Source organism: Mauremys mutica, chromosome 1, assembly GCF_020497125.1.
Source record: "Mauremys mutica isolate MM-2020 ecotype Southern chromosome 1, ASM2049712v1, whole genome shotgun sequence".
In the NCBI taxonomy this organism is placed as follows: domain Eukaryota; kingdom Metazoa; phylum Chordata; order Testudines; family Geoemydidae; genus Mauremys; species Mauremys mutica.
In genome coordinates, this window is record NC_059072.1 from 238762181 (window position 1) to 238784718 (window position 22538).

The 22538-nt window shown below is 41.1% G+C and overlaps 1 protein-coding gene across 2 annotated transcripts in view; it reads left to right on the forward strand.

Annotated features, from left to right (window-relative positions):
• Nucleotides 1-3779: 3779 nt before the first annotated feature.
• LOC123366009 (arylsulfatase D-like) overlaps nucleotides 3780-22538 on the forward strand; it is a 39837-nt gene continuing 21078 nt past the window's right edge. The window contains exons 1-9 of one of the 2 annotated variants that reach the window (XM_045009072.1): nucleotides 3780-3805; nucleotides 5007-5148; nucleotides 9315-9651; nucleotides 11679-11868; nucleotides 13002-13151; nucleotides 14938-14998; nucleotides 18443-18592; nucleotides 19834-19955; nucleotides 21964-22086. In XM_045009072.1, coding sequence (XP_044865007.1) covers nucleotides 14964-14998; nucleotides 18443-18592; nucleotides 19834-19955; nucleotides 21964-22086 — 430 coding nt within the window. In that variant the 5' untranslated portion in view covers nucleotides 3780-3805; nucleotides 5007-5148; nucleotides 9315-9651; ... (1 more) ...; nucleotides 13002-13151; nucleotides 14938-14963. Of the gene's footprint in view, nucleotides 3806-5006; nucleotides 5149-9314; nucleotides 9652-11641; nucleotides 11869-13001; nucleotides 13152-14937; nucleotides 14999-18442; nucleotides 18593-19833; nucleotides 19956-21963; nucleotides 22087-22538 lie in introns of those variants that run through there. The other variant, XM_045009082.1, reaches the window with a different exon arrangement.

Here is a 22538-nt window from a genome sequence, read left to right on the forward strand (position 1 = left end):
GAAACCCCAAATCATATTCAGGTTTTGGCAGACTAATTTTAGCTTTTCAATTAAAAAAAAAACAACCAATTTTGAAGGAAAGCAGACATTGTCCGTGATTTTTTTCTGCTTTTTAAAAACCCCTAGTTTTCGATCCAGAAAAAGTTTTGATAGAAAATATTTGTCCAATCCTTTTAATGAGCTTTAGTGCCTTTTAGCATTAGCTGATGCTGAGAACCAGTGACACCTTGTAAAGAAGTTTTCTCAAAACTGGGTTTGTGCCGAAATGCAGAAGGTTTATTTTTCCCAGGGCCGCCCATGGGGGGGGGGGCAAGTGGGACAATTTGCCTGGGCCCCGCAGGGGCCCCCACGAGAATATAGTATTGCAATTTTTTTTTATGGAAGGGGCCCCCAAAATTGCTTTGCCCCAGGCCCCCTGAATCCCCTGGGTGACCCTGCAGGCCAATGCTCAAACCACTGAGCTATCGTGTGTGGGGGGGAGGGAGGGGTGAGTTCTGCAGGTCTGTCATATTTCTATCTTGTGGTTTTTGTCCTGCACTATGACTGGACACCACAACATTGTTTAGGATCTCTCCCAACATTGTGTAGGGCCCAGATGCCAGCATACCTCAGAGGCTGTGGGGCTGATTTGTTTATAGGTGAAAACAAGTCCTCCTTCAATGAATAGCATTAACGACTTGGGTATGAGATTTCAAAGTCTTTAGGCCAGTCATTTCAAATAACTTTTGACATAGCTTTCAGCTGTATTTCAACACTGATGACCATTTTAATCAATTCTAGCTTCTGTGGTGAGACTGGCAGACAACCCCAAACCAAGCCCATACAGGCTCTTGTATTGCCCTAGGGATCTGGGTAGTCTCTAGGCCCCTTAATAACGTATGTGTTTATCACTAGGAACATATTTAAATCTTAGATATATGAATAGTCTTTGGCATCTGAGTGCCTTATCTAGCTCTTTGCCATTGTTTAGTGGTACCAGTGGCTTGTGGACTGTCACTACATATAATTATCAAGAGAATGCAAATATTTTGTGAAATTCTTCTACACTTGTTTGCTTACCAGCTAGTGTCTTCCTTGCTCTATGTGAACATATTTGGTCTCAGCATCTGTAAGCTGTCTAAAACAATATGCTGTAGGCTTTCAATCACCTCCATGTAGCTGGAGTTATACCCCACTGAGACAATAGCTACTGGTATCTGCAGAAACAGCTGTAGTCTTGGAAACACAGAATGGGGATAAGGTCAGTAAGTTCTTTAGCGCTTCAAACACACGATAATGTACTTTATCCCAGACCCATAACGAGGCTGATTTAAGTGGTTTTAAAGAATATGCATTCTGAGTACAGATTTTGCCTCCAGAAATGGTCACACCAAGAATCTGCTTTGATTCTGACATTTTTTAAGCAGGGGAAATCCTGCTGTTGCTTTGAATTCTTCTGGATCTGTTTAGCTTCAGCTGTAAGCAGAACAACCCTATCTCACTTTTTATTTTTTTTATTTATTTTCCATACATGAAAACACTTGGGATAGACATTTTAAAGGGGTGTGTGTGTGCATATAATATATATATATATATATATATATATATATATATATATATATATACAGTAAACTTTCACTCACTCCACTGTAAAAGAAGGAGAATGAGAGAGGCTCTGTTATCAGCTGTATTAGTTCTGCAGTGCAAATAGGATTAAAAATACAGCTACTAAAGGCAGCAGCTTAAACAGAATATCATGAAACCTCCAAGAAGTGAAGTAATTAACATTTACGTTAAACAGGAACTATACTGTGCACAAAGTGTTCACAAACTGACTGAGTCACCACGTGATCATATTTATGTAACCCTTCCTGTCCCTTCCTCTTTCATTCTCATGTTTTCTCCCTTACTTTCTATGTTATAGCCAATCCTCAAGTGTAAACTCTTTGGGCCAAAATCGTGTTAAGCTATATGCAAGTGGTCTAGTACAACTTTGGATGGACTGCAAATAATAATACTGTGATGAACAGGCTAAGCAGCAATCCACCAGTCCCATCCCCTCCCCCCTAAGCTATGATGACCCTCCAAGGTGAACATGCAGAGATCCTCCTATCCTGCCTAATAAGGGGAAGCGGTGGAAACTGAATGAAAGACTCTGACGCAGGAAGGAACCTTTCTCTGCAAGGAAGAAATACCGTCAGCTTTCCTGCATTGCTCCAAGCTTGGCATGTGGCTGCTGCAAGGGAAAGTGCTGAGAAGGCCAGAGAGCCACATGTAGAGCAGGCTGTGATGGGCAGATGTAACTGGGTTCACATCTGTGAAGAAGTTGTGAGGAAGCAGTAGAGAATGGGGAGGCAGGGTCTGCAGAAGGCTGAGCAGAGAGGAGCTTGAAAAGAACTCAGGGTGGGAGGGATGACACAGAGCAAAGGGCTAGCTCCGGCTCTTAGAGAGACAGGAGCCTGAGGAAGGCTGTTGCAGACAAAATGCACTAGACACTGTGGACTAGTCAGAGAAGTATTCAATGTGCTCTTGTAATCTATGCTTCTGTTGCTGTTCCTTTTGTAGTAGGAAAAGAGCCTGAGACATAAGCCCTTTTATCAGAGGCCTGGTATAAGGCAGGACCTGCTCACAGACTATGGCAAGAACAGGGCTGATATTGCAGAAATACACATCCCTAAGAAGTGCTAAGCACAGAGTACTCACGCAAACACATCCTGATATCAAGTGGTACCAGAACATCCCGATATCAAAGATAGTACAAAAACATTCCCCAAGGATAAGAGAAATATATTGGCCCCTCCTAAAAGATATGGTCAGGATAATAATACCTAACTTGTTTATATCCGGGTATAAAGATGTATCTCAGAGGGAGTATCTTTGGCCAGCCCAGGGGGCAGTGGAAAGTCCCATCCCTGACTGAGCTCCATCCATTGTCACAGGCATACCTGTCTTAATATCCTCATAGAGTCTTCCAGGTGCTATTACCATCCTTTGTCAACAATAAACCTGGACGGATACCTTTATACCTTAACGGATCTTGTGGTCATTGGGCAGTTCACTCAAGGTCTGCTGTGCCAGCTGTCTGCACAGAGCTGGGGCAGCACACAGGAAAAACACACACATGCAGCCAAACATCTAACACCACCTTTAAACAGTAGTAGCTGGAGGGGAGGGGGCATGAACCCTTGGAGCATGTTCAGCAGGGCAACTCCCAGGTTGGGGGCCAATTCCACTCCCAAGTATTTTTTTTAAAAAGGCACCATACTTGTGAGTGAGTTCAGCCAGACCCAGAGGGGATGTGAAGGTCTCTGCCTTGAGGGCTGATGCTCACCGGCCCGTTTTTACTAATTGCAACAAGAAGATAACCACAAGGAGAAGGAACCAGCCTATTGAAAGAACTGGGCATTTGCTGCTTGTTCCACTCAGGATGGTGTGGTGACATTAATGCCAAATCAGTGGTGTGTGTTTTAAATGCATAGGATTTGTGCACTGTGTACCTCTTTGGTACTGAAGAAATCTGTATGTTTAATACTATTATTTTTGTTTACATAGAATTTGCAGTATTGGTGTAAAGATAAGATTGTGGTTAGATTTATGAGGAGTCTTAGTTAACCCTCAAATTGTCGTCTTATTAATGTCATAGGGTTTTTTTTTGATCCGGGTAGCTTTACATTGTGGTGTCTTTATTCCAAACCGGAATAACTTAGAATACAGACATCCATATCTGCATATTTATCTTGTGCTGTTATCAACAGGTGGGAGACTTCCACTGTCAAAATAGGCTGAGCCTGCTCGCTATTCCTGCAGTAAAATGGAATTCTACCAGGTACCTGTGTAATCAAAGCTTAGTGGTTACACTCTGACTGGGTATTGGACCCACAAGAAGGGGCTACTGTCCAGGACTGTTGCGTACAGGGAGTGTGGGAGGCACTGGAGCCTAGCTACTGGTGCAATTGAAGCAGCCTACTGTCAGGAGCTATTCAGGAACTCAGTACTGCCAACCTCAAAAGTTCAAAAATCATGAGTCAGATTACCAAAAATCATGACTTTTTTTTTAAAAACAAAACTTATGTTTTTGGTCCTCCTTCGGATTTTTAAACGAACCCCCTTCCCCGCTCCCTCTCTCTTCCTGCCCCCCGGTGTGTGTGTGTGTGTGTGTGTGACAATTAGTGTCACCAGCACTCCCAAATGCCATAGACTAAGGTGACTTTGAACCTGGCTGCAGAAGCTCTTGCTGGCTGCCTGATGATGTGGAGCTTCCCGCTTCACCCTCAAACCCAAAATTATCATTAAATCTCTGCTCCACCCTGACACACATCTGCCCCTCAGCACACCTCTGCCTCTCCTGGGCTTCTTTACCCCCCCCTCTCAGACCTAGGAGGCAGTTGCAGCAGGTCCTTTTCTCCTCTTTCCCAGAGAGGCATTACTGGCTGGTTCTCTTCTCTAATCTTCCTCCCAGCCTGGGAGAGGGGAGAACATATCTACAGAAATGTCTGCTCATTTAGGTGCATTTTACTGAACACGCCCACTCTCGCATTACGCTCCTAGCTAGTTTTTACAAGAATGTTATCCTTAGCATCTACGTAAGCCCCTTCCATTTTCTCAGTGGTTGAAACATATTATTCTGAATGCCCTATGCTATCAATTACAGGCCCCCCCTCCAGCCCATTTGTATTTGTAAGGAGGTTCTGACTAATTTTAAAACAAAAGAGAAATAAGATTGCCAACTCAAGCTAAATAATTAGTGCTACGTTATTAAAATAAGAAAGTTCTTGCAATTATCATGTAAGAACAGTGAGGTTTTTATGCCTTGACATAAATGGCATAGATCATAAGAATGAACACAAGTGTACGTAAATGAAATCCTCAGTAAAGGTCACTTAGGACAGAAACTTGTTTCCTTTTCACTCTTGGGATTAAAAAGTTTTTAATGTGATTAAGCATTGTATTTGTAAATGATGTGAAATATCTCCACAACTGACACTTGGCTTTTTGTATATGTTGTATATTTTAAATTGTTTCCTGAGGACTCCATTGTGCAGCACTGGTATGGGCACTGATGACTCCGATACTAAAGTGAAGCGGTGCCTAAATCAATAAGGGAAGATGACATGAATGATGACAAGAAAAGGGGAAGTCTTAGGACTCACTATGAGAGTTAGACTGAAGGTGAGAAACAGAAGACACTCTGCCATTAAGAGTTGGAATAAACCAGTTTCACTCAGACAAACTTCAGTGATTATTACTGCAGTATCAATACTTTCATGATTTTCACTGTTGTTAAGATAAGTTACCTGCCTAACTCCTCCTATCAGAGATTTCCCTACACACACACACCAAATTTCCCCAACACCCTCCTCCTCCTCCCCCAGTTTTGTGAACTAGTTAAATGCAGCGTTGCCAATTTAGTGATTGTTTGGAAATTTGAATAGAAATTGAAACATTAATACACACTTTAAAAACATATAAAGTGCATGATAAAATACGTGTATCTGAAAAAGTATAATAGATTTGAAAAGTATGAACATAGACTAGCTTCCTTATACAGCTGTTGTTTTTTATGACAATGTCAGTGCATTCATTTCAGTGATGTTTGCCAACCCTTTTTTTTTTTTTTTTTTTTTTGCTTGTGGTGGCAAAAAACCTAGCGCCAGCCCTGCCAGCAATAGAAGCTACATTTGGATCAATCAGAGAGCTATCCATTGAAAAAGTACTGGAAGAAGCAAAGACTTCAGTCCAGAAGTTGATTAATGAAGGCATTTATACTGAATCCTTAAGTGAAGAGGACAAGAAGTGTTTGTTAAGACAATTGAAAAAGTACACAGACTTGATTCTTAAAAATCTACAATAGCAACTTGTAGGTTCTATTCAACTTCTACGTAGCTTTTACAGATCCCTGTCCTATAAAACACCGACAGTTGTTTGAGTGGAGTGAGGCACTACCAGCAATGGGGCTGCTATGTGCTCAGGACAGAATAGAGAATTTGAACACAGAGTGGACTATTATACGATGAATGAATGAAGATATGACTTCAACTTCTTTTTTATCATTTCTAGTGGCTTGACTCGATCTTTGTGCTATGTTTCCTGGGAGGAAAGAAGTAGGAATTCATCTCTTGCTCTCCCAGTCACAACAGCTACAGTTGAGCGTTCTTTTTCATCATTAAATAGAATTTTGTGTTCTGAAAGAAGTCGCCTTCTGCCTGATCATGTGAATGAACTAATAGCATATCAGTTGAAGGAATGGAAGTACTGGACACATGAGAAGCCACCAAAGATGAACACATTGCATTCAAGAAGTACATTAACAGAGTTGTGCAAAATTATAACAAGAAACCAAGAAGGATGTAGATGTAGTGCTTCATAGAAGACTTGAGTAGCCAACTTCAATTTGTGTGATGATTTTAAAACATGAGTTAAATCTAATAAAATGGTCATGAAACATTTTTCAGTTTTTACTATGGTGTCATACAGCCTCACAGTCTCACCCCACATCAGCCCTGACCTCTTCTTCCCTGCCATAAATTCAAGCCCCCCCCCCGCCCCCCATTTCAATTCCTGGGGAAAACATTGCCTCCTACTACTGATAATTTCAGAGTAAATGCTTTACTGTCATATTTTCCCCTTTGTTACTTGCCTAGGAAAATAATTATAGAACCATTGGATTAGAAGGGACCTCAAGGGTCATGTAGTCTAACCCCTGCCAAGATGCAGGATTTGTTGTGTCTAAACCATCCAAGACAGATGGCTACCTAGCCTCCTTTTGAAACCCTCCAGTGAAGGAGCTTCCACAGCCTTCCAATGCAGTCTGTCCCATTGTCCTATTGTTCTTACAGTTAGGAAGCTTTTTCCTGAAATTAAATCTAAATGTGCTATGCTGTAGTTTGAACCCCTTGCCTCTTATCCTGCCCTCTGTGGCAAGAGAGTACAACTTTTTTCCATTTTTTTTTAATGGAAGCCTTTCAAGTACTTGAAGATTACCATCATGTCCGTCTGTCCCATCGCCTCTTTTCCAACCTAAACATACCCAGTTCCTTCAGCCTTTGCTCATATAGCTTGCAGATCCCTTTGATCATCTTTGTTGCTCACCTCTGGATCCTTTCCAGCTTCTCTACATCCTTTCTATACAGTGGTGACCAAAATGGGACAGTACTCCAGCCGAGGTCTAACTAGCACCAAGTAGAGTGGTACTATCACCTCCTGTAGCTTGCATGCTAGGCCAGTGTTAATGCAACCCAAAATTGCATTCGTAGTTGGTTTTTTGTTTTGTTTGCAAAAGCATCACATTGTTGACTCGGCACAGCAGGGTCTGCCACCCAGCCCCACACAGCAGGGGTCGGGGTTAAGGTCGGGGTTGCTGCCTGGCCCCACACAATGAGGTCCAAGGTCTGGCTGTGTCTGGGTTGTGGGGTCGGGTCTGCTGCACAGCAATGTCTGGGGTTACGACTGCCGCCCGGCCCCACACAACAGGGTCCGGGGTCCAACTGTGTCCAGGGTCGGGTCTGCTACACGGCAGTGTCCAGGGTCACGGCTGCTGCCCGGCCCCCCACAGCAAGGGTCGGGGCTGCTGCCCAGTCCTGCATGGTGGGGGTCAGAGCTGCCACATGGCCCTGCATGGCAAGGTCTGGGGTCAGGGCTACAACCCGGCCCCACACGGCAGGTGGCAGGGTCGGGTTGGGGTTGCCACTTGGCCCTGCACAGTGAGGTCCAGGGTCCCTGCCACCCAGCCCCACCACTGGGGCTCCGCTCCTTGCCCCGCTCTGTGGAGGGTCTCTGGGCTGGGATGCTGGGCATAGCAGTGTGGGTGGGGAGAGTTGGGGGCTGTGCTGTGGTTCTCAACCTGCAGCCAGTCATGTGGCCCACAATGGTTAATAGGCTGAGAACCACTGCACTAGACTATGGAGAGATTTTTGGCTTCATTCTATAGTGTCCTGTATCTTGTGTAATCATTATCCCTTTGAAACATTAGTGAAAACAAGATGGTTAGCATTTTACACCCACTTTCCTCTCTTTGCACAAGAGTAAACAACTAAACAAGGTTCAAGGCAGGATGGATGAATCTAATCTTTTCTTCTGAAATATAAGCCTTCAGATATTAAATTAGCCACTAGAGGGACCCTGGTCTTCACCATACTGTATTAGAATTACTAGTTAAAATATGCAGTGTACTTGATGCTTTAAAACATTTTTTTCCTGTACCTTACAAAGGTGGGTTTATATCACTTCCCCCATTTTACTGATGGAAAAACTGAGGCTAAGCAAAATGACTGTGGTTTTGTTTTTGTTTTTTGTTAAAGAGATTCCGGACTAAGTGTTCTGATTCATCCTGAGCTCTATGTAACTGTAGATTCAGGGTGGGATTTTCTGAAATATTCCGGGTTGCCCTAGCTCTGCTCCCACTGAAATTCATGTGAATTTTATCATTGACTTGTGTGGGAGCAGAATTAAGTCAATGCTGAGAACCTTTGAAAATCCCATCCTTGAGAAAAAAACAGATGTACTCTCAATTTGGCCTTTGCTCTCTAGAGCAAAGCTTAAATTTAAAAGTAACTTTCTCATTGTTTTGTTGTATACCTTTAAAGCTAATACACCCATTAATGATCTTTTTTGCTTATGATTTTTAAATGAGGGGGTGTGTATAAGAATAGAATTTGTTCTAAAGGCTCACTAATCATTAGAATTTATTCATGTTCCAGAAGAATTTTACGGTAGCCAGCATTTCACAATGTAATACCTGCTTGGGGTGTTATCAGAGTTCATTGGAGAAGACTTTACTACTTTTCCACTGATTGATTGGTTTTTCATGAGGTTAGCATTGGCTGAATTGCATTAGCTGACCTTGGAGTGAATAAATGAATGTCTTTTGCCAGCCTAAGTTTTATTGTTGTGTGCTACAAATGTTTATGTATCTTAAAAGCAAGGTTTTTTTAAACAATTTGTCTACACATGTGTACAAATTACTGCTTAATAAGTTGTTGTTCGTTTCTGTTATGGAAGTTTATAACTTGTGGGGTTTATTGTCCATTCAGGGATCATTGATAAACCTTTCAAGGTCTCCCTCTCTGTGTCAGAGGAGAGTATGTATTTTAAAAGCTAAGGAAATTCTATCCTAAAATTATAGACATGCACTAGGTTTTTCACTGGATTCTAAATTTAGTAAAACATTTAGGAAATAAGATGGTAGTCATATCCTGTGGTTATACATAGCCAACACCACTAGCTTAAAACAAGCTGTGGAAGAACATATGAAAAGGGAATGAGAGAGCCAGTAGAAGATAACAAGAAGGAAAGGTTTTTATTTTAAAGGTTTTTCTATCTTCTCGTCCTTTTCTCAGGTTCAGGTCTAGATCATCAATTCAGAAAGAAAAATCCAAATCCAAGACTGAGAACATGGCACATGTAGATACGATTGGATGTGTGTAACAAAATGAGTGATTGCAGTGGCTATCAGCCTGTAAAGCGCTGGCTGGTGGTGCCCAGAATTAAATATTGTGAGAACCCAGCTGTAACAAGCCTGACCCTGGGGGTACGGAGACAGAGTCTGCAGGAAGTTCTCCAACTTGTATGAAGAAAGGCCCAGAGCAGACACCAGGCATGGCTGACCCTATGGCAGTCAGAGTGGGAGCAGTTTCCCCCTTCGGAGGCCTTGGGTCCTCACTGACCGAACTGAAGGTTTATTTAAACTGTGGTTTCCAAGGGGCTGGTGGGGGCCAGGGGAGGTGGTTGTGGTGTTTTCCCAAACTAATGCTGGGTTTCTTTTCCCTTTTAATACAAGGGGTGTGTGTGTGGGGGGGGGTATTTTGTTTTTGTTATTCAGACTTGGTGCTTGCAAGTATTGCTTCATAGAGGTGCCTAGGGATGGTGTTAAGTTTTCCCAGCTTACTGGATGCGGTCTTGAGCTGGCCCTGTGTTGTAGTGCCAAGAGGAATCCTTAGATATTGAACCTGGCCCTTGTTGCTGCTAACTTCCCCTGGCAGGAGGGTTACGTAAACAAATGGCTAAGCTGTGTCATTTAGGCACAGCCCTGCATTGGTGGTGGCTTGGGGCTACCCTTCCTCAGGGGGAACACAGAATGGATTGTGCATTTGGGCTTGTCTTCACTGAAAAGTTAATTCAAATGTTGTCTGTAACTTGAGTCCTGTCCACACACTAAAGCCCTTAACTCAAGTGTGGTGGTGCTTTTTACTTGAGTTGGCTGGCTCATCAGTTTGCTAACACCACCACTCCGCACTGTGGATGCAGGCGAGCTCCACTTGAACTCAAGTGTACTAACTTGAGCAAACTGGTGCAGCGAAGACAAGCCTTTAATGCCACACATGAGTGAGGGCTTGTCTAGGTGAACATTTAGTTCATGGGAAATGGGGATATGAATCTGTCCTGCGCTAGCCTGCCACACACTGTCCATGTGGACCCTGATGATACACCCTAATAGTTTGTTAGTGTATGTTAATAATCTCCCATTCCAAAGCAGGGCAGATCAAAGTGCACGAACAAACTGTTAGTGCACATCAGCTGGGTCCACATGGACAGTTATGGGTTTTTAATTCCAGGGTAGACATACGCTGACAAGCCCGTGCCAGCTGACTTAGTTTTTGGGGCTCGGGCTACAGGGTTGTATAATTGCAGTGTAGACATTTGGGCTTGGGCTGGAGCCCAGGATCTAGGACCCTGCAAGGTGGGAGGATCCCAGAGCTCAGGCTGCCACCCAAGCCAGAACATCTACACTGCAATTAAACATCCCTGCAGCCTGAGCCCCATAAGCCCGAGCCAGCTGGCATGGGCCAACCATGGGTGTCTAGTAGTGCATGGCAGGCTAGATTCTCTCTCACACACACACGGTAACAAACTAAATGTTTATATAGACAAGCCCTGAAAACGGCAACAATATGGACAGCAGCTCAAGTGTTATTTTGCAGTATGGCTACGTTCACTCAAGCTATGTTAACTCAAGAGAAGTAACTCAAGTGTTGTTAACTCTGCCATGAAGACATACCCTTTGTATGTATTGGTCAGGTCAATACAGAGTCAGAACTGCCTTTTAAAAAATAACATGATTAAAACATGTAATGCATATTATGCCTTTAGATACACTGACCATTCTTTATTCTGGTTACTGGGCATTATACCCTCCTTTCTGAAGACAAAATTGGGACATTATAGAGAAATATTGTAAATTCTCTCTGATATTAGAAGCTTATTTTCTTTAAAAAAAAATCTATTGCAATTCCTACTCATTGTTGCAGTCACTCAAAGCTGTTTAAAAGAGATTAGTTTCCCTCACTTCATGCAAACTTTACGGAATTGCTCCTTCACTAGAAGTGTAAAAGAAAGTATTACATTTCTTCTTTTTTCCAGGCCTGAGTTGCAGTGATGAATGCTTAGAGTTTCAGTGGAACTGTTTTGAGCTGAAAGGGAGACAGACCCCTTAATCTTCTTCTGGAATCCATTGAACAACAGAAATCATTTTAGCTAGGTCTCTAATGAAAGGCCTACTGTTCACTGATCAGTCCCACATGTGTTTATGAATGTTACCACTGTGCAAACATGAGCAGGAAGTATACTTTAGGGAAGTTTAGTATATTGAGCCTCTCAGCAGCAGAGATACGTAATAAGGTTTCTCTGGTTTGAATTCTCTGGTGCTATACTGATTAAGCTAAGCTTTCCTTCAGTGGGAAAGTGTCCTTCTTTCCATGCTGCAGAGCAGTGCGCATGAGCAGACAGAGGAAATATGATGACTGCCCTCCAGGCAACAGCTAAAACAGATGGTAAATGCTGTGCTGTGGCAGAGGTGGTTTCACCGACGAACATGAAATGACTTAAAATCAACTCTGAAGCTGAGCTCACAGACTGCCTTCTATTCTAAACTACTAGAGTGCAGCGTGACACCAGGTACTGTACTTTTCACTTTCTATGATCTATTGTAGCAAAATTTTGTTTGGAAATGTACAGGAAAATATTAATGGGCATTCCAAAAAGTTTGTTGTTTCCCTCAGTATAAAATAATTTGATAAAGCTTTTGAAAAACGTTTCTTGTTACAGTGATCACTGCCATGCACAAATATTCCTTGCCCATGATGGTGCTGTATAAAGTGGGAGCAATCAATTGCATTTTGCATACGGTGCATTTTGCATACTAGTTGATTTTGAATTATGAGATGTTTTACTTTGTATGCACTCAGTCTAAATTAAGTACATTTTAACTAATTCAGTGGCACAAAATAAAATCAAATGATCAAATAAGAGAATTCCATGAGTAATGATGAATTGTGTACTACAGACTGAGGTCATCCTTAAGAAAATGCGGGAGGGATAGCTCAGTGGTTTGAACATTGGTCTGCTAAACTCAGGGTTGTGAGTTCAATCCTTGAGGAGGCCATTTAGGGATCTGGGGCAAAAATCTGTCAGAGGATTAGTCCTGCTTTCAGCAGGGGGTTGGACTAGATGACCTCCTGAGGTTCCTTCCAACCCTGATATTCTATGATTCTATGAAAAGGATTATTGTGTCTAAAAATACCTATAGGTTTTGCCTAGGGCTGTGCTATTTTGCTTGAAGCTAGATGCTTCTGACTATTTTGAGAGCAAAATAGAGAGAAGTTTTAGAGGCACGGTCAGTATAAATCTTGTATAGTTAATAAAATATAAAAGGCCTCTTATTTACAACACCTTAAATTGTTAAAAGTGGGGTGTGATCCAATTTCATTTTCATTAGCTTTACTATTTTTTGTATTTGAATTTAATACAGTTTGGATAATAAAAAGTGACTAGTCTGTTTAAGAGCAGTTATGGGATAGTGGTTTGAGCTCATAGGAGTTAGAGGTTAGAGCAGCCCTGAGTTCTCCACACTTGCATATGGATTCAGCAGCCCCAAAGCCCCTGTTTAGGTAGCCAGGAATTACCAGTGTACAAAGGCACTCTGATCATACTCTACCCTCCTTAATCTGGGCAGGGGGAAAGAGACTTGGAGAATGTGAAGATAAATTAATTTAGTTCACTTTTGTCACATATTGTCTTTTATTTCATAGGCACCAGTCCCATATTCTGAGTAAATGTGAGGAGGGTAAATCCAAAGGTCTGACTTTACGGGCCAATCCAGACCTGAATAGCAGCTAAACGCACAATAACTGCACCTAACTTTCAAAGCTGCTGAGTACCTGCAACTTCCTTTAACTTTGGTGGGTATTAAAGTTGCTTAGTACAGTGATACTCAGACTAAGGCTCCGGAAGCCTCAAGTGGCTCTTTAACGTGTCTCCTGCAGCTCTTTGCAGCACATGATATTAAAACATTGTGTGATTTAATTATTAACCAATCAGGATGCTTTTACTATGTTATTAAACAGTTGTACTGAGGTCTGAGTATCATTGGCTTAGTATCTCTGCAAGTAAGGTCATAAATGTGTGGCTAGAGGAGGGATCTGAAGGCAGCAAGAAATTTTCACTCATCTTAATATGGTTCATTATATATTAATGCCCAGACCTAAATCTGGGTCTCTACAGACTAACTGGGGGCAGTACATGCGGCTAGGTACTTGTTAACAAAAATAATTGCTTTCAGTATTTTCAGTCAACTTTGGGGAAGTTCCTGTGAGGTTTTTGTGTGTGTACGCCATGTATTGGTACCACATCCATTCTAAAACCCTAATTGTAAAAACTGCACTTCTTGTTCTAAGGCAGTGGTAGGCAACCTGCAGCCCACAGGCCACATGTGGCCCATCAGGGTAATCCACTGGATTACCGCCAGACAGTTTGTTTACATTTGCAGCTCTCAGTGGCCGTGGTTCGCCGTTCCCAGCCAATGGGAGCTGCGGCATGCCTGTGAATCAAGATCATTAGGCTACTATTTTAATTCTTTGTAATGACAGTATCCTGTTCTAAATGTGTATAAACCATGCCAACTGTACAGGAGAGCTTAGAGGAAATGTGTGAAAGTAAAATACCCAGATCATAGCTCTGGAGAAACAACCTCCAGAGAATGCACCCAGAGAGAAAAGGTGTAAACAACTGAAATGGTGCAAAAAAACAGTACCAATCAGGAAAATGTACATCTCAGAACTTGAGATAAAGAGCCTGAGAGAAGCAAATTGTCAGCATTACTGTGACAATATCAGCTGACAATCTGTAATAGTGGATGACTAGACATTCTAACAATTAAACATATCTTTAGGAAGACTAAAAGAAAATAGATTGTAAAATGAGCTAGCAGGCTATTATTGTGCTTTAAGATCTCTTACAGTTCCTTAACTTAGAAAGGGTAGACTGTGTTAATATAATCTTGTAGTACAGTAAAAGAGCATTATTACCCAATCAATGGGGAAACTGTCCTAAGCTAAAGAGAATAAATACATCAAGAAAGGGAGGGAATGGGCCCCTGTCTGAAAATTGCAGGGGAGACAGAGAAATCAACTGTCATTTTAGTCTCCATCACAAGTTAATATGATGATGTTGGTGCAATGCCATGGGAGCTAACGATTCCAGTTGCCATTCTTGTGGCATCTGGTTACTTCTGTGGACTTGCACGACTCAGTGAAATGTGTATGTTACATAAGGCCTTGTTCAAATGGAAGTCTTTCCATTGGCTTCAAAAGGCCCTGAATAAGGCCCATATACTAGGATAATATAATTTGGTTCTCCCTTCACTTTCCTCTCGGTCTACTTGTCTATTTGTCTTTTCTTAGGGTACCAGCTTCTCAGAGCATGGATCATGCCATCTTCTCTGTTTAGAAGGCAACTAGAACACTGTGGGCATTTCTGGAAGTAATTAATGATAATATCAGTTTATCGTGACCTGTTCTTAGAGGTCTATTCCTTTTTGTTGTCATTGCTTTTTTCATTTGGGGCCTGATCCAAAACTCACTGACGTGAATAAGCACTCCCATTGATTTCAGTGGGGTTTGGATCAGGCTCTTTAATCATTTACATGAGTCCATTTTTTATTTTAATGTGGTTTGTTTTATTTTACAGAATCCTGAAATCCCAACCTCTGTGTCATGGTGGAAATCATGTGGCACCTGACAGGCTACTGGTAAGAACAAAAAACTCACTAGAACAAATGACTGTTTCTTCCTATTTATGAGTAAAAGCTCATTAGAGTTGAATAGTGGCATAATAAAGTCTACATCAGCATCATAAATATAACAGCAGTGTGGATATAAAAATATAATAAAATCTAACAATAATGTGAGTTGTTGGTGTGGTGGTATTTTTATCCAATTTCTTCTTAATCTTTTAAATTACCAATGGCAGAAGCTGCCCCCCTCCCCCCAAAAAACCCAACCCCCCCAAAAGAAACCGATTCCACTTAAATGTACATGTCATGTGTAAACGTCTCAAGTTCAATTTTTCTGGGAAGTTTAGAAACCATCAAAAACAGCAGTTTAAATTATGGGACTGGATTTCCCTGTGTTACACCTGTTTAAGGTCAATACATTGGTTGCACTTGTTCTCTGCATGATTTTGAGAATTCTAGGAAAAACCATTTGTTTATTGTAAAGACACTCCAGCCCCTCTATGGTGGGTAAAAGGGCTAGATTGGCATAAAGGAGCCCTAAATAATAATACCTAGCTCTTACATAGGGGCTTTTTATCCGTGGCTCTCAAAGCACTTTACAAAGGACATAAGTATCATTATTCCCATTTTACAGTTGGGGAAACTGATGCCCCGATTCTGCCTGTTGGAGCTTGCTCCCACAGAAGCACTGTCAAGTACAGCTCTGAGTCTGCCCTTAGAGGATCCCCTTGCATAGTGGAAGAAGTGGGCCACAGCGCACAACACTGGACATTCTGGACAATGTAGTAGTCCAGCGGGCAGCCCTGGGAAGCTGCTGTAACTTAGAGAGGCCTACAGGGCCTCTGCCTCTCCCTGGGCTGTGAGTTTTGTGCTGTGCCTCTAAAGGTATGTCTGCACTTCGAGCTGGGGTTGAGATTCCCAGCTCGAGGAGACATACCCACGCTAGCTCTGATGTAGCTGGTGCATTAAAATCGAATGTAGCCATGGCAGTGCGAGTAGTGGAAGGGGCCAGGTGCCCCAAATACCTGCCTAGGTCTCTGATGGGCACACACTTTGGGCAGCTAGCCACTCTCACCAAAGCAGCTACATTCTATTTTTAGCGTGCTGTCTCCATCAGAGCTAGCACGGGTTTGTCTCCTCTAGCTGGGAATCACACCTACAGCTCAAAGCGTAAACATATCCTTAAAGGCTTAGCACAGAATTTCATCCACTAGATATCTTCTTGTCTCACAGACCTTTTCCAGAGTAAAAGTATTACCCTAGCAGAAGCCTCTTCATTAGTACTGCTAAAGAAGATTTGATTGACTGGGATTTATCTGCCAAATTAAATAGGTAAAATGATTTATAATATCATACTGCACAAAACTTTTTTGGAGTTATGTGAGAAGCAGAACTATGGGTTTCAATATGCCAAGGTAAAATAGTTTTCCTCTCTGTCACTTTTTAACTACCAAGTGGAGGCCTATAATTTATCCATGTGTTAAGCTATGGCCAAGAAGTAGTTGCTGCAGAAAGTAGTAGTAGCTGGCTGATCTTTTAATGTTTTCTTCCTTATTTAGATCTTTGTCATTTGAAGAGTTACATGTGTTTCTTGAATTAAAACCCTTTCATATTCTTTGAAATACCTTTCCAAATCCCAGTCAGCCAGTACACACAAGTTATTCCTCATTCCATAAGTATTTTTGACTTTTTGCATAAGCTGTAGGAGCTTTGAACTTCAGTCTGTATGTGTAATGAAAGCAAACAGCCAGACTCCAGTGTTGCTTCAGGGATTGATGCAGTACTTTTCAGTACATTTCAGATAAACAGAAGATGGGAGTGAAGTATGTAGGAGGTATTGCCATCCTGACACTTTCTAACCTATTTAATTGATGTGTCTCTTCAGTATGTAGTATCTGATTGTGTGTAAAACAGACACTGGATTTTAATGAAACTCCATATCCAAATCCTTATTCTGAAAGATTTGAATTTTGTGACTTGACTTATGGGACTTTAATGAAACTCCAAATTCAACCCCCCCCAAACTAAAGTAATATTCACACTCATATCTATATCTGGATATAAGCTCTAATATAGACCTTGTAATTTCTATGCTAAGGTGGGCTTTCCTGGAGTTCTGAATTGACCTAGCATGGATCATTACAAGCAATTAATCTGTAAAATCTATATAATTTAGTCAAGTCATTTATCAGGATATGTACAAGAAGGATACTGTGTCATCTTGTAATACATTTTTGTTATGTGCATATTGGGGGTGTAGGTATTACTGCCCAGTCATTCTTTTCCATGCAGACTTTATTATCATTCAGTAGACACATTGTTAACTGTGGAATAGAAAGGAGTGAGGTAAAATGTCATGGCTATTGTGCAAATTATTATAGTACTTCAGTAATTTTAAATATTCATGAGGAAAAGGTGGGTAAATGTTGCAGGAAAATTTAATTAGACTAAATAGAAAAATAACCATAATAATTGGTAACATTTTGATTAGTTAGCTCTTGAATTGTCCTTACGATACGAGTGTGATGATTGAAAATGTATCATCCACAACTTTAATTCTTTGTAGTTTGGAATGTTGGATCAACACTTAAGTCTTTTTCTTGGCCAAATGTTAAGAACTTTAAACTTATAAACTGTAGCAGTTTCAGGAACCCATAGAAACTCTATGTTTGAGATCCATAAAGCTGATTGAAATACAAAATGTTTTAATTTTTTCAGCATAGTGGCACATTATATATTCAAATAGATAACAGAGGGACAAATTTATACTTGAATACAGATCTGTATTCTTTCCCTCACTTATTTACTTCTAGCTAAAGATTTATAGAACTGTTTGCCCAGAATGCAAAACTTGCATGACGATGCCATAATACCACTTTAGAAACCAAGGGGCATTTTGGCTATATTAATATTTGTGCTTATTCTCACAGAAATCCTCACCTAATAATAGATATGTGGCTTGCTCACAGCCTAGCCCTGCTAAACTCTTATTGCTTCCTATAGTACGTTCCTGCTGTCTTCTTCCTTGGAGATATTCATTATATGGCTATGAAAGAAATGAAGGAACAAAATTATTGCTCTCTTGCTGACACATGGAACCAGATTGGCTGTCTTTATCTAATCCTAGGTGTTGAAGACAATGGAAATCTCTGTTGGTTCACACTATTCAAGCAGTAAATAGAAAGTGATGGGAATGAGTGAGTTGCTTTGTAGTGGAATAGGTAGCAGGGGGTCATTTTTCAGTTTGAATTTCACTGAAAGCTCCTATATAATAATATAAATAATACAATGTATTTTTTTAATTTGTGTTGTCAGTTCTTCATAAAACTTTTCACACTTTGTTCCTTCCGGGGTTAGAATTATCTGATTTTAACCTGCCATTTCCTTCTGGGTGTATTTAAAAATAAAAATAGCCAAATTATCTTGATTAGGCCTTTTTTTTTTTTTTTATCTTTTCAGGACCTCTCTGACCATCCTGCTAGTTTTATGTCTGTTCCTAAGGCCACCTGGATCACATGCTTCAGTCAGTTACAAGCCCAACATTGTACTGATACTGGCCGATGATCTTGGTATTGGAGATGTAGGCTGCTATGGAAATGATACTATAAGGTAAAGGATTTAAGCATGGTAATCAAAGTTGTTAATTTACTTTTTTATTGTAAGAATGTCATAGTCTGTCCAATTCCTCCTCTGCTGAGCCACTTGCTGGCAGAAGGACGGGATTCCCTGCTGGTGTCACCAGCAGTAGGTTAAAGGTACTAACTGGACCATCTCTCTTGCAGCGCTATAAAAGCCTCACAATGACATACTCTGTTAGCAATGGCTATATTTATTGTCAGTTATTTATCAATAACAATTCTTTTGTGTTCTTTTGGGCCTGATTTTTAGAAATGCTAAGCACCCACCCCACCAACAGAAGTCACTGGGGGTGGTTGGTGAGCAGCCCCTCTCAAAAACAAGTCCTCATTGCATTTGCATAAGTTTGGGTGATTTTTTTTTTCTGACTCTCAGATAAAAAAAAATTAAACATGAAAATGAAATAAAAGGAAAAATAAATGTTCCTTATGCTCCTAAAAGCAGCCAGTTGAGAATGTTTAAGGAGTTAATTAATGTTAACAAAATGGAAGGTAATTTTGATATACAGTGATATGTTGATTTTGTTCCATCCCATTTCTGTAGGCTTTATATGTGGTTGTTTAAGCAGAGAACCAATCCTGAAGTCCTCGCTTGGGCAAACCTCACATTGACTTCAATGAGAATTTTGCATGAGTGAGGACAATCTGCCTTTTGTGAAGAGTTCTGCATAAAGAGTGATGCTATGACCATGCCAGGTGTCTTTCTACCATAAGAGTAGGGCAACATAATTATTTTTTTGGAAAAAAATATCCACATAACCTTCAGCCTCCCACCATGTATTACATTATCACCTGCTATTTCCATTAACCAGCAGGCTTCTGTCAGTTCCTCAGTAAGGCTGTGTTCCTGCGAGCAGCCACACAGGGATGGGCCCCTGCAGCCACAGAGCCCCAGTGGCCTCAATGTGGCTGTGCACCAGCGTGAGGATACACCTGCATGGAACTGCTTGTAGGGATGGGGTCTAAGCTTGGGAATTTTAAAAAGTCCAAACAATTGTAATGACCAGACTAAGAGAGAGAGAAATAAAAAATCTATTATCCTAATTATGGGAGAGGAAATAGCTAACAGCTAACTTTAGTAGAGAGCTCAGGAAATGCTTATTAGGTTTTCTATTCTTTTTTTTAAAAAGAAGACATACAGTACACAACACTGCTAATCACTGTTAGTTGACAGACCACTGTAATGAAATGTGGTTGTGCTGGTTTTGTTTTTAGGACCCCTAATATTGACCATCTGGCAAAGGAAGGAGTGAAACTTATTCAGCACATTGCTGCAGCTCCACTGTGCACCCCAAGCAGAGCAGCTTTCCTGACTGGCAGATACCCCATCAGATCAGGTTTGGACCTGTTTCATGGTACAGTGCCATGTTAGCAAGAGATCTTAGCTTTTAAACATTTAGGCCAAAGGGACCATTATGATCATCTACTCTGACCTCCTGCACATTGCAGACCACAGAACCTTGCCCACCCACTCCTGTAATAGAGCCATAACCTCTGGCTGAGTTACTGAAGTCCTCACCTCGTGATTTAAAGACTTCAAGTTACAGAGAATCCACCATTTACTCCAGTTTAAACCTGCAAATGACCTGTGCCCCATGTTGCAGAGGAAGGCGAAAACCCATCAGGGTCTCTGCCAATCTGATCCAGGGGAAAATTCCTTCCCAACCCCAAATATCAGTTGGACCCTGAGCATTTTGACAAGACCCAACAGCCAGACACCTGAGACAGAATTTTCTGTAGTAACTCGGAGCCCTCCTCGTCTAGTGTCCCATCCCCAGCAGCTGGGGATATTTGCTTATTTTATGTTATAATTATTGCAACATGGATCCATTCATCCCTGCCTCTGCACGGCACAGAAAAGAGCTCTGATGTAGCTATCATGAAAGGAGGCTAGGAGGTGCAAACAGATGGGAGCAGTAGCCATGATGTCCCCCACTGAATTGCCACCAGAAGCTTCTCCATATGGACAATGCACTTTTGAAGGTCCATAGATATTTAACAGATGTAGCTGGCCCATATGAAAGGCAGTGGGGTAGAAAATAAACAGCCATTCCTGGCAGTAGTTTCCCCTCAAACTAGTATGTTTTGTGGCACAAAAGATCATGGAATGATGCTGCTCTGTAATAGTGATGCCAATAGTAATGTTTTGCTATAAAGTTGCTAAATCTCAACAATTTATAGCACAGTGCTCAAATGGCTAAAGGTTTCTTAAACCCAGTTTACTTTAGTCCTAAACACTAAAGAGAAATACCTGCGATAGTAATGTAATGGGAAGTAAGTGCATGTAGGCAATATACTCAGACTAGTTTCATTCCCTCTGGTCAAAAAACAGGAATGACAGACATGCAAGACAAAAGTCAGTAACCTATAATTCTGTAACTGTGTTATAATTCACCCAAACCACACAACAGTAATCAATTTGACAGACGCATTCTTTTCTCTCCTGATGATACAAGTTCCAGGGATGAAAAACAAATAGTTATGCAAGCTTCTAGATTGCAATTCCCTAGTCATTGCACTACAGCAAATTATTTCAGTGAGTATCCCAGGGAGTTTGACACTAATATGCTGCCCCACTTCCACCCTTAACCTCCCATTGAGATCAGTGGGAATTGTGCACACACATCTACAGTCAAGTCAGTATTCCTATATTGCAGTGCAGAACCCGTAAAGTCTGGAGGATATTGTAATATATAATAGCCATTATATTAGTGACCCATTTCAGTCTTCCAGAAACTTGACATTTGATTTATGTTTGACCATCTCCATGCCCTGTTGTGTTTACAGCTTTCCTCTTTTTCCCACCATCAAACATTCGCTCGAATCCACAATTTTGGTTTCTAAAAATCTGTAAAAAAAATTTTTTCCTATGTTTTCCAAGTCCTGCTGCAAATAATGATTAAAAGGTAGAAGGAAAACATCACACACATCTGTGTGAGGTTCAAATGAGAAATTGGTAATATAAAAGCAAGAGTTTACATCTCTCCATTCTCACCCAGAGATTAATTTATCTTCACTGGGGCTTAACCAGACAATATAGGCTAGATTCTTAGGTGGTATAAATCAGCACCACACTATTAAAGTCAGTGAAGCTATGCTGATTTACATCAGCTGAGGATCTGGCCCCAAGAATGTAAGTATGTTTTCTAGTGGCCTGCTAATTATTCAGTTATTGGAGGCGGGGGGAGAGAGACAATGGAAACATACAAAAAGTTGATTATTGAGTCTAGCAAGTGTTGACTCTGCAGACAAGAGAGCTTTAACGAGCTATTATAAAAACAAAATTTGCTTTTGACTAAAGCACCCTCATTGCTGTGTTTAGTACTTTTAAAAATTGTATTATAGGTATGGATGCCACTAATGACTATCGTGTTATTCAGTGGGCTGGGGCCTCAGGAGGGCTCCCTCCAAATGAAACCACTTTTGCCAAGATACTACAGCAGCAAGGCTACATCACAGGACTAATAGGTATGTTGAATCAATATTGGTTGGGTAAAAAGTATTAGCTGACAACTTAGCACTGAAATACTTCATTGTGAGGGGATTGATCAATTCTCAGTTTTAATGTTTATGACATCATATCATATAATATGGCTTTGTTCCCTTGTGTCAGTGTCAAACTGTCTGGAGTGGCTCACAAGCCTGAGTGCCAACCTCAGGGCAGACTGATAGGAACAGGGCACAAAATCCAAACTGACTGTATGTTCTATAATTAGATTTCACCAACCAAGTATCAAATGTGACCTCCTAAAGCCTTATAGCAGCCTTAACATGGAGTCACAGACAGTCCTCCTTTGGGCATTCCAATCTATCTTGACACCCAAGCAAGCCTGCCTTTGTAATAGACGGCCCTTTACACCAAAAACCACATCAGTATTCAATTTATTCCCAGACCCGAAGAACCAGTCACTTACCCCAGG